Raw genomic sequence first — 18908 nt, 5'->3', positions numbered from 1 at the left:
GTAGATAAGAAAATACAAATTAACTGCTTTTCTCCTCAGATAGGTAACTATCCAGTTGACCTTTGAATTTATTCAAACTGTGAGCCTCAACTACCCGTGAAGGCAACCTGTTCCAGTGATCAACAACTCGCTGGCTAAAAGAAAACTTACAATCTATCTTTTTCAGAATTTTTTGTTGCCGCATACCTTGACAATTCAGCTTTGAATAGATAAGTTGTGGGAACCAGAAGAAGTTTTAGCACTGTATGTTTAGACACGTGCAGATATTCTTGAAGAAGACTGCACCAGATTTCAACCAGAAGAAGCTCAGTGAATTTCTGTTTCAAGCTAGTATCAGATGTAATATCTGTCAAAGACTTGTAATTTTGCACAGGTATGCTACCCAGATCCGAAATAAAGGCAAAATGGATTTGGATTCAGGTAGATGATTGGAAGTATTTCTGAAATGCCTGTTGCAATCCATTTAAATGTTGGATGATGTTACCATAAATAAAATTTTCCAGGCTAGATTCTGTTTCTATCAGAAAGTCATTCATACTGCCTTTTTTCTACTCACCTCTTCCAAAATTCAAGTTTACATTTAAAAGATGCAATTCTGTCCACTGTTGTGAATATTGACATGCTCTTTCCTTAACATGAGAGATTTAGTTCATTAATTCTTGTAAAAATGTCTGCTAAGTATGTCAGTTTCTGCAGCCAAGATGTAGTTACCAAATAGTGAAAAAGATAAAATGGGTAATCAATAAAAAGTAGATAAACTTCTGAGTGAAGGTCAAAAATTCTAACAAGAACCTTTCCCCTAGAAAGCCATCTTATTTCTGTATGAAGCAGCAATGTTGTGTCTTCACTACCCATTTCTTTGCAAAGTAACCTAAACACTCTGCTATTAAGTAGTCTAGATATAGTGTGGTTCACTATGTTTACAGCATTATCCAACAGTTTTTAGGTCTCTTTCCATCGTTTTAGCGACAAGTGCTTGTCAACACACAGTGACTACTCGAACAAGATGATGCCAGCTGTTTGATACGCACCACCACCACCATCCCTAGTGTTTTTTTCCTGTCATTGCTCTGGCTCCATCAACACACTTTTACTAAATTGATTTCATCTTCTATCATGTAATTATTTATGACATTAAACATTTCTTCTCCAGTCACTCGACTTTCAAGAGATTTATAGAGCAGTGAATTATCCTCGATTTTGTTCTGGAACAAGTAATACTGTTAGCTCTGACGTGTCTGTTGATTTGTCAAGTTGCAATGAAAAAAACTGGATTTAAGTCATGACACCAATTTTTTTTGTTTTTTCTATATCTACTGATAGATCTTGAATGCAACATTTAACAATATTATTAGATATTGAACTGAACTGTTTTGTTTCTTTTTCGACTGTTCATCAAGCACAAAAGTTGCCATTTCCACTGCACATGCCATAATTAGGTTTTCTGCAATTGTATGGGCTTCTCCTGCAAGTGCAATATAGTAACTTATCCTGTAGGAGGCTTGAGTAGCATTTTCATTATTAATTTTTGAACTTTTCACCATAAGGCTGTGACAGTTAATGCCTCAATCAATGTATTAGTTTTGAAGGGCTGGTACTTTTTCTGAAGTTAGTAAAATGACTTAGATTGGGTGACCTTTTAGTAGAAACTTCCTCTGTACAACATTTGGCATTGCCCCTCCAAGCAACAGCCCTTGGAAGCATTCCAGTTAAAGTAACGCCACACAGGACTCAGTAAATCACATGGCATAGTTGTCAACTAGAATCTTCCTGAAACATCTGAAGAAGAGATATGAACCGAACTGAGAGACAAAGGGGTCATAGCCATTAACAGAATATTCATGCATAAAAAAGGGAAACTAGTTCCAAATAGGATTCCTGTACTTACATCTAACATGCCTAAACCACCTACTTCCATCAAGGTTGGATATTTGACCCCTCCCATAAAGTTTAACATCCCCAATCTGATACAAGGTTTTAGATACCAAAAATACAGCCACTCTCAGATGGCATGTTGTGGAGGAAAGGAATGGAAAAGAAGATGGCACCAAAAAGGATCCGAAATTGTAGCAGTAGTACTAGTGGCAAACGATGAAAGAAGGCAAACTTATATAGCATCAGCCAAAAAAAAAAACAAACATACACACTTCACTCATCTATACAGTCCAAGAATTTGTTTAGCTCTTCCTTGAATTCATTCAAACCACCAACTTCCATAACAACGGATGACTGCTAGCTGAAGGCAAACTTCCACACATCTATCCTGCAACCACTTTTCCTCAACTTGAATTTTTGCCCCCCCCCATCTCAGTAAGAGGAAGAATGTCATTACACATTTAGCGTACTCAATCCATTCAAGGCCTTAAACACCTCAGTCAGATCTCCCTGCAGGTGCCTAGTCTCCAGATGCTGTAATTTGCAGACCTGAAGCCTTTTTTAGGTAAGTGCACCCTTTCATTCCCTTTACCAGTCTGATTGCTCTTCTCTGCATCCATTCCAGCAGATTACATCCTTCCTAAAATGAGGCCTCCAGACCTGTATACAGTACTCAAGATGCAGCCTTTGCTGCCTCCCTTAATATAATTGGATAGATTCCATCCATCCTGGGCACCTTTTTCATGTTCAGCTTCAACATTTTCTCTTCCACTTTCCTTTCCATTATCATGAAGTCATTTTTCTCCCTGTTAAAGATCGTTAAACTTCTGACATCCCGTTCCCTAAAGAATTCCTCATATGTGAATGTAGACGCAAAATACCGATTCAATCTGTCAGTAATGTGAGCAGGGTCTCAACAGTTAACCCATTGATATCAAGTGGCCCATTCAACCCTTCCTTCCACTGTCAATATAAGCATAGAGGTCTTTACTGCTTTTCTTTGCATTCTTTGCCAGTGACTTCTCATAATCTGCCTTAGCTTGCCTAACCTCCTTTGTGACTTGATTACAGACTGATTTATATATACTATAAGGCTTTTGTATCACCTGATAAGTTATATGCATCCCATGCACTCTTCTTTTCTGCCATGCATCTCAGTACTCCATCTGACATCCGTTTAGGTCTAAGCCTTGAAGAGTACAGCAGGTCCTTGTCGTTATAATGCGGTTCGCTTTACGCTGATTCGCTATAATGCTATTCTTATATTATAACCCATATCCGACTATAACGCTGTCACAAATAACTATAATGCCCTTTTACAGATTGCATTTTTGGCATATTTAACAAAACCGTTTCATTTGATGGAGTGGAGTCGAAAGCTTGAAAATGAGTAGCAAAATAGCAGTAAAATGTTTCCCACGCCATCTTGAGAAATTTTACCATGCTTAGCGAAATTTTCTCACACGCTAATTTAATTGCAGTACAGTGACTTGTTACATAGTTCTGAGATCAACATTTTAAAAAATGATCAAGTATATTGCTTGTAATATTTGCTTTATATTCATTTATCCGAAATCTTAGTCATCACTCAGTACAGTATTAGACATCATGCATAACGGACAGTTTACTCGAACATTGTATCATAATTAATGCAACCGGTGCAGTTACATTTTCGAAGAGTTAATAATGGTGGATAAGAATGAAAAAAGCAACGTCTGGACGCAGTACGAAGACTACAAACGTAAGAAAAAGATTGAATTTGAAAATGAAATTAGACATTTTGAAGCAAATCGATTGCTGTCAACGACAAGTGGATGTGTGCCATAATTTATAACTGGCAAGTTTAATTGTAAGAACAATTATAAAAAATAAAGAATTAATTATTTTAGCAGTGGGAAAGACAGCTGTTCCACTGCAAACAACTAGGGCTAGGCCGCTATTAGGATTAAAATGGAGAGACTTTAACTAATTTTATTGAAGGTAATATCCAATGCAGAATTCAGTTAAGTTAAATATTATAAAAAAAAAGAAGAGAGAGAGAGAGAGAGAGAGAGAGAGAGAGAGAGATTAGCCCCATATGATGATCTGAAGAAAATTCACCTAAAAAAAAAAAAAAATATGGAACGATTTAAAACTAGTAAGGGCTGGTTGGATAGATTTAAAATCCAGGGAGAAACCGCAAGTGCAGATCAAGGAGCCAAAACTTTCAAAAAAGAACTTGTTAAAATTATCGAAGAGGGGTATTATGTGTTATACTTCTCAACAAGTTTTTAACATAGATGAAGCAGGACTTTTTTTGGAAACGAATGCCTAAAAGAAGTTTCATATTGAAAGAATAAAAAAAAACATGCCTGGCTTCAAAGGGGCCAAAGATTGGTTGACTTTATTGTTGGGTGGTAATGCTGTGGAGGATTTAAAATTAAAACCCATTTTAGTTTACCAGGAAGAGGGCCAAAGTACAACCCAAAATTGACACATTTTTCATAATTAAATTCATCAATTAAATTAAATCAATTTAGATCATTTAAATTCGTGATTTTAATTGGAATTTTAAGTTTAATTCTGATACGTAACTAGTTACCACATAATTTTAGCAGTGGGAAAGAAAATGTTTTATATGTACAAATATTTCAATATTAAATATTTTTACCGACATTTGTGCATCTTTTCACTACCGTTTATTATTGATTAGGAAATATCCTATGGCACCGACTGCAACTCACAAAATACATGTTACTTTATGGAAATGCGGTGATTGCTTAGCGTGAATTCACTTAGCGCTCTGTTTTTCCGGAACAAATTATCAGCGTTAAATGGGGGTCACCTGTATTTCTTTGTTCATATGAAAAGCCTACTAGCTTCTATGATTACCTTCCTGGATGCTTCCCATTTAGAATTTGTTGTTGGTAACATCATCAGTTGGTTCCACTGAATAGAATTTAAAAAGTGTGTGAGATCACTATAATCACCCTTAGAAAAGCAAAAGCCATTCCCTTTACCCTTGACAGTAGTTATGCCTTTAATTAAATTCCACATTAATACACTGTGATTGCTGCCACCCAGTGGGTCTTTTTTCCTACAGATTCTTAATGCTTAAGAATGTTTGTTATTTGGCTTTTAGGAGCATTAGCAATTAAGGCTATATTGCTCCAGGGATATGTGGTGGTCATTCCCTGACCTTTCCGCATCTTCCGTATTTGGTGGGCACGGGCTCAAACCCCGGTCTAATCAAGAAGCGTGTGCTGCGCACTGCTGCTCCTGCCCACCTGGCTACGGAGGTGCCTGATTCTTAATGCATGAAGAATCACTGCTGTCTCTCTAATTCACTTGTTGTCTCTCTAACATGCTACTGTAGTAAACAGTCATTCAAGAAATCTACAAAAGTCTTGCTGGTATGTGAGTGACCAATCCACAAATTCCAGTCAACATCTGGAATGTTAAAAATTCCAATTATAAGACATTCTGATTTACAGGGTCAATCTATTTGTCTGTATATAGCTGTTTGATATACTCATCACAGTCATTAGGCCTGTAACACACTCCTGCTCTGCTGTGTCCAATGGATACACTGCCTTTATGCTTCTTAACTAAGAACATTGCACCTCCTGTCCTGTGTATATTGTACTCCCCGTATTCAAATTCAGCATTGCTTATGTCTGAGTGACAACATGTGTTTCACTATCCCTACAATGTCTACATTTGATGACTTATCAGTACTTCAAATTTATTTGCAATGCTCCTAGCATTAGTGTACATGCACATGTTCTTACTCTTAGTTATCCTAACACAGCCCATGTATTTTCTTGTTCCATGATGAACCACAGCATGGCTTGAAATCCTCAACACCTTGCTTTCCAGGCAGCTGCATGTTCCTATAGAAGCAGTTTAAGAATCACTTTTACTTCTACCTTCAATTTTAGTTAATCTATTAGTGGCGGCAGTGAACATCCTGATTATTCCAGAGCATGCAAAAGATGTAAAGATGAGAAACAAATCCACAAAATCAAGAGCAAAATATCCCAAGTGCAGTGGTGAAGAAACAGTTGAAACTGTTTCTTCACCACTTCAAAAGGGTAAATGTTGGGAAATTAGCATTACCATTAGCAAGAGCACATGATGCAAGAAAGCAAGCTTATATACCATCAGCCAAAAAAAAAAAAAAAGAAAAAACCTTATTTCATCCATCAAGATGGAAGTTTCATCAAGCAGATTAGAGTACATTCATGCAGCTTACTAAATTTGATCCTGTTGAAATCCAACAGGATTCAGTTGACAATGCAGTGCAGTACATCACAGATTGTATTATCCATGCAGGAAATCTTTGCTGTTTTTCTTTGCATCCTTTACCAAAGATTTCTCGTAATCTGCCTTTGCTTGCCTAACCTCCTTTGTGACTTCATTACAGACTAGATTATATCTACCATTGGCTTTTGTGTCACTTGTTAATTTATATGTATCTCATGCATTTTTCTTCTCTGCCACATGTCTCATTAGTTCATCTGACATCCATTTAGGCCTAAACCTTAAACAGCATTTCTTAGTTGGTATGAATAGCCTAGTAGCTTCCAAGATTAATTCTTTGAATGCTTTCCATTTAAAATTTGCTGTTGGTAACATCATCAGTTGGTTCCACTGTTTAGAATTTAAAAACTGTCTAAGACCACCATAGTCACCTTTATGAAATCAAAAATCCTTCCCTTTACTCCTGATGGTCGTTATATCTTTTGAGTAAATCCTACATCAGCACACTGTGATCACTGCCACCTAGTGGTTCCTTTATCTGCAGATTCTTAATGCATGACGAATCACTACTGATAATCAGATCAAGAGTATTACTCCCTCTAGTTGCCTCGCAAACATGCTGCTGTAGAAAACAATCATCCAATAAATCCACAAAAGCCTTGCTAGTATGCGAGTGACCAACCCACAAGTTCCAGTCAATATCTGGAAAGTTAAAATCCCCCATTATAAGACAATCTTATTTACTGGCCCACTTTATTTCTCTGTACAGTTGTTCATTGTACTCATCAGAGTCATCAAGCCTATAACACACTCTTACTCTCAATTTTGCTTTCCCTTTGCTTATGTCACACCAAACTGACTCAACATTGCACTGTCCACCCATCTCTTTTTTAAGAATCCCCAATTTCCAATTTTGCATTCCTTATATCTGTGTGACACCATGTCTCTGATATCCCAGCAATATCTGCCTTTGATGTTTTGACCATCACCTCAAATTCATTTACTAGACTCCTAGCATTGGAGTACATGCAAGTATACATGCACCTGTTCTTATTCTTAGCTACCCTAACACAGCCCATGTATTTACTTGTTCTGCGATGACTCCCAGCAGTCTCTGAAATCCCCAGAACCTTGATTTCCAGGCTGCTGCTCGTTCCAATAGAAGCAGTGTACAAATCACTTTCACCTCTGCCAGCGACTACTGTTAATCTATTAGTCCGTGTATCCTCCCGCCAAGCTAGCAGTTTTCTGACCCACCTAATATTGCCTCAGTAGTAGCAGCAAATATTTTTGCACCCTTTCTATTTAAATGTATTCCATTCCTGTAGAAGCAGTCTCTCCTGTTAACAAGCACAGACCATGCTGAGAAAAATTCTACCCCATTAGCCTTGCACAATCTCTCCAGGACTGAATTGATTGATAAGGCTCTCATCATATACTCCCTCCTATCGTGTCTGTGCAGAATTGCAGACACTTTCAAATTCAACCTTAACCTGAGACTTTTTTTTTTTTTTTTTTTCAACATTGACCTGTACTTGTTAAGTAATGCCTCTAGTTCTTGTTACAGTATGCCATAAAAAAAAAAATCTCTGCCAGACAAGACACTATGTGGGCATCCATTTTTATGCCTTGATGGGAAAATCTGTATAATATGTGGACAACTGCTGGTGATCCCTTTGGTATCAGGATTCAAGCTAGTCCAAGATATAAACTTTACATTGGATAATATATCTAATATATCCACATCAGCCAGGCAATTCCTTCCTCCTTGGAATTCTGACTTCTGTCTTATGATTTTACTATTAGGAGCTGGCTGAAAGTTGTCACATCTCGATGTATATATCAGCACCTGCTTGCAGCACACTGAACTGAATACCCTGGCTTCTCACCAGTGTATGATAGCTCGAAGTCTGAAGTGTTTGTGAGATCTACTTGTGGTCTTTTAATCAAAACTATCTGTAATCAGATTCCTTAAGAATGTAGTAGATACACTGCAGAGTTACATGCATTATAACTGACCTTGTATCATATAAATTCCCACCAGTACCAAAGGAAATTATTTCTATTCCTAGCAGCCAAAGGATGGCATGTGGAACTGAGGCAATGTTGCTGTGCTCCAACTATGACCAACTCAGAAGCCTCAACAGGTGTTCCCATCTAATGTGGTAAATCTTTGTGAACTGGTTGGGTATAATATAGGGCAACTGTGTGCCGATAAGACCTACAGAACTGCCATTTTAAAGCAAACTTATCAGCTGATGGAGAACCTCCGGACAGCTTCATGTGCCACGGACACCAGCAGTCATCATTTTTATATTTATTGTATATTGTATTATAGTTTACTTTTGTATACGTATTGTGCTGTATTTAATTTATTGTGTTCATTTTACTCTGCTGTGTACTTGTTATTCAGATTTGTAGTTATTTTATCCACCTTATTAGCATATAATGTCATACAGGAGTAAACTTGTATACTTCAAATAGTTTCAAGTAAATAAATAAATATACCAATTCTCTAGGTGTATTATAGGCCTTATCAAAGATAAGAAGCACTCCTCATCCAGAGTGCTTTTGTGTCAGGTACAGAAAATGCTACACTCTCTTTCAGAATTAAAATTTGATATTTGCTTTTTTTCTGGATCCTTAGCCATGTTGGTATCACAGGCAATGACTTGGCTGATGCTGCAGCCAAATCAACATTGCTACAGAACCACACCTGCTTGTTAGTCCCCTATACAAACTACAAGCATCTAATCCAAAACAAACTATATACATAATGGCAAGAACCTTGCCATGGGCACTCCACCAAGATAAACAAAATTACACCTGTAATTATGCATTGGCAATCTAGTCAGTGTAGGGTTCGCCAGGAGGAAGTAGGCCTTGCTCAGCCTCCACATTGGATATTGGTGCCTGATGCATTCTTATCTACTGAGAGCTGATAACCATCCTATGAATAGAAATTGTAAGACCATTTTAACAGTTTGACACAAATTTAATCAAATGTACATCTTTTAATGGTGAATGCCATGTGTTTTACTCATCTGTCTCAGCCTTATACACTCAGACATATTTTATCACTTGATGACAATGTGTCAGATATATTCAAGTTTTTACAACTTATTAATTTATGTAATTTAATGTAGAGTACATTGCTGTTTTCTATGTTACAATTGTTTTATAATATATAAATTTATTATGGTATTTTATACCTTTTGACTTGTCACTCTATAACTAGTGTGCTAGAAGTCTGCCTCAGAAGCTAGTGGGCCATAAAACCACAAAACAACCAACCAACACCTTTATTTAAATTGCTTACTTAAATTAATTTACTTTTTACCTAAATTTGTTATTTGCTATTATAAGCAATTCCCAAATTGTTTTAGTTATCTAAACTCACCTTATTAACAAAAGTGAATATTTTTGAATTTGTTTATAGCCATGGGTATACTTAAATTATTATTATATAAATAACTATAAGTTGTTAATTACATTTCTTACCATCTTAACTAAAATTTTACTTTTATCTATTTCAGACAAAGTTGTCCACTGTTCTATTCCAAGCCACAGTGTCACTCCAGCATTTCCTTTTGTTAATTGACTGCTGTCCTTCTTTCACAGAAGATGATATTTTTACTTTGGAAAAACGTGAAACTCTTTCTCCTCTAGCCCTTGCCTCTAAAGGGGATGCTGTATGGACCGACACTGTTAACAAGACCAAAAAGTGGTTGGAAAGATTAAAACATTTGACAGATATCTTAACTTCTGATAGATTTTCAACAGGTCTTCTCACATGGCAATATTTCAGCACATTGAAAATGTGCTTTCAAGAGCTCCAAGATATAGCTATTGAACTACAAAGCTTATCCTGTGTCATTGGGTGTGATAGTGTTACAAACTGTCTTGCTGAAAACTTGGAAACTGTGAGAAATCAAGTGATAAATTATTGTCAGACCTTTGAACAGGAAGCAATTGCAATATCTTCACAAACTGTTAATTTGGATAGGCCTAGCAGTTCACTTTCAGATGACAGTCAGAGTTCAGTTTTGAGAAAAATTTCTAGGTTATCACAGAAGTTGTGCAGAAGAATCCTACTTATCATACAAAATCTTTATCACTCCGGTAAAAATTTAAAATCTTATAGCACAGAGAGCAAAGAAGAAAAAGATGATATGAATGACCAAGAAGACAAACATTTAACAGAAGGATTGCAAAAACCTCTAACAGAGGCCTTTGCAATATTGGATAGCTCCACTATTAATAAACTAACAACAAAATTAATGAAATACATTTCCTCACTTTGGGAACTGGAGACAGATGCAGCCGTTGTAGAACATGGCTTGAGGTATGATAAAAAAAAAAAAAATTTATAAATTTAAACTACAGCCGAACTTGGTTATAACAAGCATCAAGGGACGACCAACAAAAATTCTTCATTAAAACCATTACTTACTGTATCAGTGATGAGTTAAATCTACCTCCTATTTTCTTTTTTTAATTCTCAATAACTTGATAAAAAGATAGATTCAAAAAACAAAAGAAATATTAGAGAGAAAAACGTAATATTAGTATATGCCTACATATTATTTTTATTAATATGCTTGTGTTTGGTTTTTAAATTAATCCAGACAACCAAATTGTTTAGCAAATTTTTCCGCTTGAACCTTCAAGTTTGGACCATCTGTGTAAAATCCAGTACTTCTTTGTGCAGTAAATCATTGAAGCAATGCTTCATTGACATTTGTAACCTCATACTTTTAAAAAAAATTTTTTTTTTTTTTTTTTTTTTTTTCGGTTATGTTCCAAAGTGATCTGCATACAAAGTCCTTAGAAGTCCTGAAATACATACAAAGTTCTTGTATTCACTGAACCAATATTTATGGTTCGGTGAATACTGAACCAGTATTCACTAGTATATTTATGAACTGAACCAGTATTGTATGGGAATATATGTAAATTAAAATCATGGCTTTTTGCTCGTTACAGCAGTGATTTCATTATTTCCATGCTCATTATAACCAAGTTTGACTGTATATATTTTTTTAAGAATAGGAGATAAAATATTGTGATGTGTAAGATATGTGTGTGTGCACACACACACACACACACACACACACACACACACACCCCTATCATTGAAATATAAACCCCATTTCATATGTTTGACTTCTCCAGATGACTGCCTCCATGCTGTCTACAGAACTTCCCATTGTATGTATATGTTGAAGTGGTATCTCAGCTAGCCCTATCAACATTCATTCCATAGAAGTTTGGAATTCAGGAAGTTGGCTGGACAAGAAAGAAGGTCATATTTCTTTCAAATGTTCCTCTAACCATAGCTGTACATTTCTGGCCTTGAATGCTCATCAGGATAACACACTATGCCATTACTATCGTGGAGCGGAAAGACAAATGTGATTGCACCTGATCTGCAACAATATCCAGTTAGTAGTATTAGTAGTGGCAAATGATGCAAGAAAGCAAGCTTAAACAGTATCAGCCAAAAAAAAAAAAAAAAAAAAAACCTTCCCTTTTCATCTATCCATCCCCTCTAACAGTTTGTCTAATTCTTCCTTGAAACTTGCACAACGTCAAATGGAAGTTTTTCCAGCAATCAACCATCCACTGACTAAACACAAACTTCTGCACATGTATTCTACAACCATCCTTCCTCAGTTTGAATTTGTCCCCTCGTGTGTGTAGGTTGATCAAGAGGAAGAATCCCACCATTGAGTTTGCGCAATCCATTCAAAGCCTTAAACACCACAGTCATATCACTTCATAAGTGCCTCGCCTCTAGATGCTGCAATTTACATAACTGAAGCATTTCTTGGTAAGAGGACTGCTTTGTTCCCTTCACCAATCTGATTGCCCTTCTCTGTACCTGCTCCAGCTAGGCTAGAGCTATCAGGTTCACATACTGAGATCCCAGGAATCCTCGAGGAAACATTCACATCAGTCCAAACAGCCACAATTTGCTTGTGTTGTTTTGCCATGCATGAAAGTCTTGACTTGTGTTGGATCTGCTGCATACATGCGCACACCCATGCAGCTACCTCCTACCCTATATTTTGCATGGTATAAAAGCAGTAGAGGATTAATTAGGTGAACAAGCATCGGGCCAGTTTTAATAATATACTTACTAATGTAAAAATGGGCACCTCCGTAGCCAGGTGGGAAGGAGCAGCAGCGCGTAGCACACGCTTCTTGATTAGACCGGGGTTCGAGCCCATTACCATCAAATACGGAGGATGCAGAAAGATCAGGGAATGACCACCGCATATCCCCGGAGCAATATGGCCTTAGTTGATAATGCTCCTAAAAACCAAATAGCAAACAAACTAATGTAAATTGGCATTATATAAGACTGCTTACTGTGACATTTTTTCAGGTAGGATAGCATTGCCTGCATCCCAGTCATTTCAGCTAGAGATTTTCAAGTGATCCCATTCAAAAAATTGGGCGGGCGGGCGGGCGGGGGGGTGTAATATTAAACCAAAAGATCAGTACATATTTTGTAGTGGCTAATCATATTAACTTATTTATCGGATACTGGTAATTCCAGTAGTTTAGCCCCACTTCCAATGAGGGAAGCGAAGATACAAGTACAGCAGGCCCTCGTTACACGGCTCACGTTACACTGATTCGCTATAATGCTGTTCTTATATTATAACCCATATCTGACTATAACGCTCTTTAACAGATGCAATTTTAGCATATTTAACGAAATCATTTCATTTGATGGAGTCGATAGCTTGAAAATGAGTAGAAAAACAGCATTGAAACGTTTCCCACACCGACTTGAGAAATTTTTCCACGCTTAGTGAAATTTTCTCGCACTCTAATTTAATTGCAGTACAGTGACTTGTTACGTAGTTCCGAGTTCAACATTTTAAAAAATGATCAAGTATATTGCTTGCATTACATGCATTTATCCGAAGTCTGGTACAGTACAGTATTAGACATAGTGCATAACGGACAGTTTACTTGAACATTGAATTATAATTAATGCAACCAATGCAGTTACATTTTCGAAGAGGATAAGAATGAAAAAGCAACAACATCTGGATGCGGTATGAAGACTGAATTTGAAAATTAAATTAGACGTTTTGAAGCGAATCAATTTCGGTCAATGACAAGCGGATGTGTGCCATAATTTAGGACTGGCAAGTTTAACTGTAAGAACAATTATAAAAAATTAATTAATTTTAGCAGTGGGAAAGACAGCTGTTCCACTGCAAGCAACTAGGGCTATGCAGGCTATTAGGATTGAAATGGAGAGACTTTAACTAATTTTATTGAAGATAATATCCAATGCAGAATTCAATTAAGTTAAATATTATAAAAAAAATAATAATAAAAATAAAAAGAGAGAGAGAGAGAGATTAGCCTATATGATCTGAAGAAAACTCACCTAAAAAAAAAAATGTGAAACCATTTAAAACTAGTAAGAGCTGGTTGAATAGATTTAAAATCCAGGAAGAAACAGCAAGTGCAGATGAAGGAGCCGAAACTTTCAAAAAAGAACTTGTTAAAAATTATTGAAGAGGGGTATTATGTGTTTATACTTCTCATATAAAAGATGTTTCATATTGAAAGAAGAAAAAAAACATGCTAAGTTTCAAAGCGGCGAAGAATTGGTTGACTTTATTGTTAAGTGGTAACACTGCAGGGGATTTAAAATTAAAACCCCTTTCAGTTTACCAAGAAGAGTGCCAAAGTATGACCCAAAATCAACACATTTTTCATGATTAAATTCATCAATTAAATTAAATCAGTTTAGATCAATTAAATTCTTGATTTTAATTAGAATTTTGATATGTAAGTAGTTACCACATAATTATATACGTATGTAATGCAGAATATTTTATACGTACAAATATTTGAATATTAAATATTTTTACTGACATTTGTGCATCTTTTCACTACCGTTTATTATTGATTAAGAGATATACTATGGCACCGACCACAACTCACAAATACATGTTACCTTATGGGAATGTGCCACTCGCTTAGCCCGGATTCACTTACACTCTGTTTTTCTGGAACAAATTATCAGTATTAAGTGGGGGTCAACTGTACTAAAAGCTACCAACATTTGCATATATTTTTTCTTGAAAAGAAAGTATCTTGGTTCCACCAAGTATCTCTCTTTCTCTCAATAATATGAATATGGGCAATTATAATTTCTCATAGAGATAACTTTAGATCAAGACCTTTAATTAAATTAAAAACTCTTAATAATACAAGTGTAGAACTCAAAATCTGCAATCTTAGGATTTGGAGTTTGCCAGTTGTTGGATTTTGCAGTTTTTAGATAATCTCATTCAAACCAAGCACAAATTATCAAATTAAAGTTGACATAGTTTTACAAAAAAAGCACAAAATAAAGTACAGAAATGTAGTTAAAATGTAATTTATTTAATTCCTAAAATGTGTTTTACTTCTTATATATTCTTTTTAAGTCATGGAACAGGTAGAAAATATTTTTGAGAAAGTAATATTATCTCTGTATTGTAGATGAAATACAATATATATTCAAAAGTGTGTAATCGTTGGACCAATATTAGTAGATAAAATTCAGTTTGTTTTGATAATTTACATATTAATAGAATTAAAATGCAGATTGCTGAAACAAGTTGAATTTTTCTGTAATTATTAGTCCAATAAGTTAATATTGATTAAAGGTTAATGGCTACTGCTGAATATGAATAGGCTTAAGTGATTTCTAATTATTAGTGATAATTCTGACTGCTCCTTAAATGTATCAGTTAGTTTTAAGAATGACATAATCACTTTTACGTACTTAAGGATGATGTATCAGAATGCAAGGCATATCAGTTACATGTATGCATGCAACTGGTGTTCACAGTCACCACAGATTATTAAGTAAATCTGTTATTAGTTGTTACACTTTATGTATAGTATCTGCAAAAATGGAAGCAAAAAAAAAAAAAAAAGAGTTTTTGTTTCAAAAAAATCAATCTCCAAACAGTGGACTATTCACAGCAAACCACTGGGCAGTGATCATTACCCTGTGATATGCCGCATTGCTACAAGCGTTCCCCACCTTACTTACCGAATTCCCAAATGGAACTTCTCCAAAGCTGAATGGGACATGTACAAGCAGCTAGCTACACTATAAGAAAATCAGGTCCAACAAACACCCATAAACTTGGCAGTAGAACATATATCTAACAAAATACTGCAAGCAGCAGAAAAACAGTCCACTAAAATAACGGCCTGCTCTAAAGTGTGGTGGAATGATGAAGTAGTGCTGCTAAAAAAAAGAGAACAGAATATGGAACATCTTCAGAAAGTTCCCAACAACACAAAATCTCATCTGCTTTAAAAAGGCAAGGGCAAAAGCAAAACGAGTTAGGCAGACCAGCAAAAGGGAAGCATGGAGGCATTTTGCTTCCACATTTACAAAAGCGACAAAAACCCAAACAATTTGGGCCAAAATACAGCATATGTACGCAAAACATCCAAGTGTCAACTGTCCCATGCTCAATGGAACTGGCTCTGATATTACAAAACCAGAGGAGATTGCAAATGCTCTAGGTAGATCATTCATGGAAATCTCAGCTGTGACATCATACTCACCACAATTCCAGACACACAAAGCACAAGCTGAAAAATACCCAATTAATTTTGAATCAACATCCAGTACTGCGTATAATCTCCCCTTCACAATGTCAGAATTACATGTTGCTCTAGCCTCCACTAAACTCACTGCATGCAGGGCTAGATAGAATACATTACATCATGATAGCAAAACTTACTGAACTGGCACTCAAGACACTATTACTGCTCTTCAACAGAATATTCAAAGAAAACACTTTCCCTGACAAATGGTGGCATGCTTATGTTTTGGCATTTCCAAAATCTGGAACAGATCCTACAAATCCGCAGCATTATCGACCTATTGCACTCACCAGCTGTATATGCAAGGTCATGGAAAAAATTATCAGCACCCGGCTATCCTGGTTTCTAGCTCGAAATAATCTTATGAATCCATGCAGTGTGGCTTTCATGACAGTAGATCCACTCTTGACCTTTTGAATAAGACAGAAATAAACATCCGTGACACCTTCGTACACAAAGAACATCTTGCAATGGTCCTATTTGACATTGAAAAAGCGTTTAACACTGCTTGGAGATATGGTATAATGTGAAATCTATACGATCTGGGATTACGCAGATACCTACCACAGTTTATCAGAAACTTCCTACACCACCGTTCATTTCAAGTTCGATTTCACAGCCACTTATCTTCAATGTTCATACAGGAAGAAGGGACACCACAAAGATCAGTGCTAAGTGCTACCCTCTTTAATATAAAAATGAATTCAATAACACAGGACTTGCCACAAACAATATCTACTACCCTGTATGCCAATGACTTCAGTATCACCTAATATGCAAATGGTAGAGAGAGACAGCTGCAATGTGCCATCAACAAAATAGCAAAATGGGCCCAAAACAACAGTTTTAGTCTCTCAACCCAAAAGACTCTTGGTATACACTTCTGCAGGAAGCGTTACCTACATCCACACCCAGAACTTTGACTAGAAAATCAAATAAAATCATACCAGTCCCTAGCGTCCACTTTCTTGGTGTGATATTTGATCAAAACCTCACCTTCCTGGAACATATAAAAACACTCAGGATTACCTATCTTAAAAAGCTAAACATCTTAAGATATGTTAGCTACACATCAGGCACAACATGGGGAGCTGACCGTTACACACTACTACAGTTGTATCATGCGTTAATACGGTCACGTCTAGACTATGGTTTTGTAGTGATCTTCATGAGGAGTTCATGGCAGGCTGAGACCCAGGTGCTGCCATGTTCAGCTACATTCCAGAATGTAGAATGTGCTTTAAAAAATGTAGTGCATGGCACTTCTAAAACCACCACATGGCCATGCAAGCACACAGATTAGAGGGAACCCTGCTCTCTAACTTTTCCTTAAATTTACACAAGCTCTCTAGTTCTTCAAGATTAGGTGGTAAGTTTTTCAAAAATTAATGACTCCTGGGCTGCAAGAAATATATACAATATGTTTCTTTTATACAATATGCAATAATCCTTCCTTAATTTAAGTAATTGTCCTTATTTTTACTACCTGCAAAAGAAAAAAAGATATTCCCACTATATAGTTAAATAAAACCTTTCAAACCTTATATTCTTTGATTAGGCCCCCATGCAAACATCTGTCTCAAAACTTTGCAATCCATAAAACTGAAGTCTCTCTCTTTATAAGGATACTTTTTTATGCCAGTAACCAACCTTGCATCTCATATCTCTACAGGCAAATTTTTTGTATATCACAGATAAAGCACTGTGCCGTCCTGTCTGTACTGCTGAGAGAACTTTTTGTTAGAATTGTACAGCTATTCCTAAGTTGTTTTATAATTATTGAGTACAGTAATACCCCGAAGTTACGCGATAGGTGGGTCCGACGAAAATCGCGTAAGTCGAATTCGCGTAAGTCGGGGTAAAACTTTGCATATAAATACATATAAATTTTGCTTAATTGGGACCAAGGACTAACAAAAACACTAGTTTAGAAGAAAAATATTAATAAAATTGCAGTTCTTTATACATATTAATACAAAATATGTATTAAAAAAAACAAATGACTTACGTAAAAAAGTTATTTCGATGTCGATGGCTTCATAAAATCTAACAAATTCGTCTGACGACACATCGCGTTCTTTTTTTCAGGCAGAATTTCTTCGTAGCAAGCTAATAATTTTTTCTATTCCTTGCTTTGTAGCTATAACGCGTTCTTCGTTGGAGTCTATGTTTTCTAAAATTTTTAAGCCCTTTACAATTGAGCCCTTTTCAATTTTCAACCTGTCAAGTTTGCAATTGTCATGTGCTTTTCGCCGTTGCTTCATTTAGGCCTGTAGCACGTGCAATATCACATGGTCTTTCATTTCGCTCAAAGCGTTTCACAATTTCATATTTTTTCTCTATCGACAGAGGTGGACTGGCCATAAGCCTTACCGGGGAAACCCCGGTGGGCCAGTGTGATTTTGGCCATAAACCATAGTATGAGGCCACTATAAATTTTCCCGGGTAAGAATTTTTGACCCAGTCCGCCTCTGTTTATCGATAATTGCTTTTCTTTTTCTCTCTGAATCTGCAGTGTCTTCACTAGGACGCTTCCTTTTCACACCTTTTAATTAAGTATTTTACTCATTGTTAGGGAATAAAGCACAATTACAAAACGAGGAGGCACGCTTGATACGCATAAACAAAGCTGCGCGCATGTAGCAACTGAATAAACAACACCATAAAGGCAGAGATACACTATTAACACCTCACATTTCTAGGGGTTACTACCATAAAACAATAAAAATCCAGTTGCGTTTCTGCTAGTGAAATCTGTTATAAACTGGTAGTAAACTCGATCTAATTGCATTTGCGATTATACCGATAGCTGGAATTGTGTTGGTTTTTACGTTATTATGGTGAAATGTGTTTCCCCTTCACTGATATAAAAAACATAAAAGCAACAAAGTTGAATTTTGTTCATCTTTCGCTCTCATTCTCCGCCGTCGCACCGTATATCGATAACATATGAAAAACGACCTTGAAGATAGTGGGCGGCAGCGTTGCCAAACGAAAAAAATCAAGAACCGCGTAACTCCGAGTTCGCGTAAGTCGGGATAGCGTAAGTCGGGGTATTACTGTACCTTAAGTTTTTTACTTCCCAAGTAATAATATAATCTAGGATTACCATTTCCCAAATGTAAAAACCTTTCATTTACCAA

General features: G+C 36.2%; 1 protein-coding gene across 1 annotated transcript in view; it reads left to right on the top strand.

Moving 5' to 3' along the window:
- The window catches only part of LOC150081532 (midasin), a 1449634-nt gene that overhangs the window by 1324456 nt on the left and 106270 nt on the right, over positions 1-18908 (top strand). The window contains exon 81 of the mRNA XM_090380238.1: positions 9654-10462. Coding sequence (XP_090236364.1) covers positions 9654-10462 — 809 coding nt within the window. The remainder of the gene's footprint in view (positions 1-9653; positions 10463-18908) is intronic.

This window comes from Mastigoproctus giganteus, chromosome 8 (assembly GCF_048544385.1).
Source record: "Mastigoproctus giganteus isolate SK-2022 chromosome 8, ASM4854438v1, whole genome shotgun sequence".
NCBI classification, from domain to species: Eukaryota; Metazoa; Arthropoda; class Arachnida; order Uropygi; family Thelyphonidae; genus Mastigoproctus; species Mastigoproctus giganteus.
This window is presented reverse-complemented; position numbering and strand designations above follow the sequence as displayed.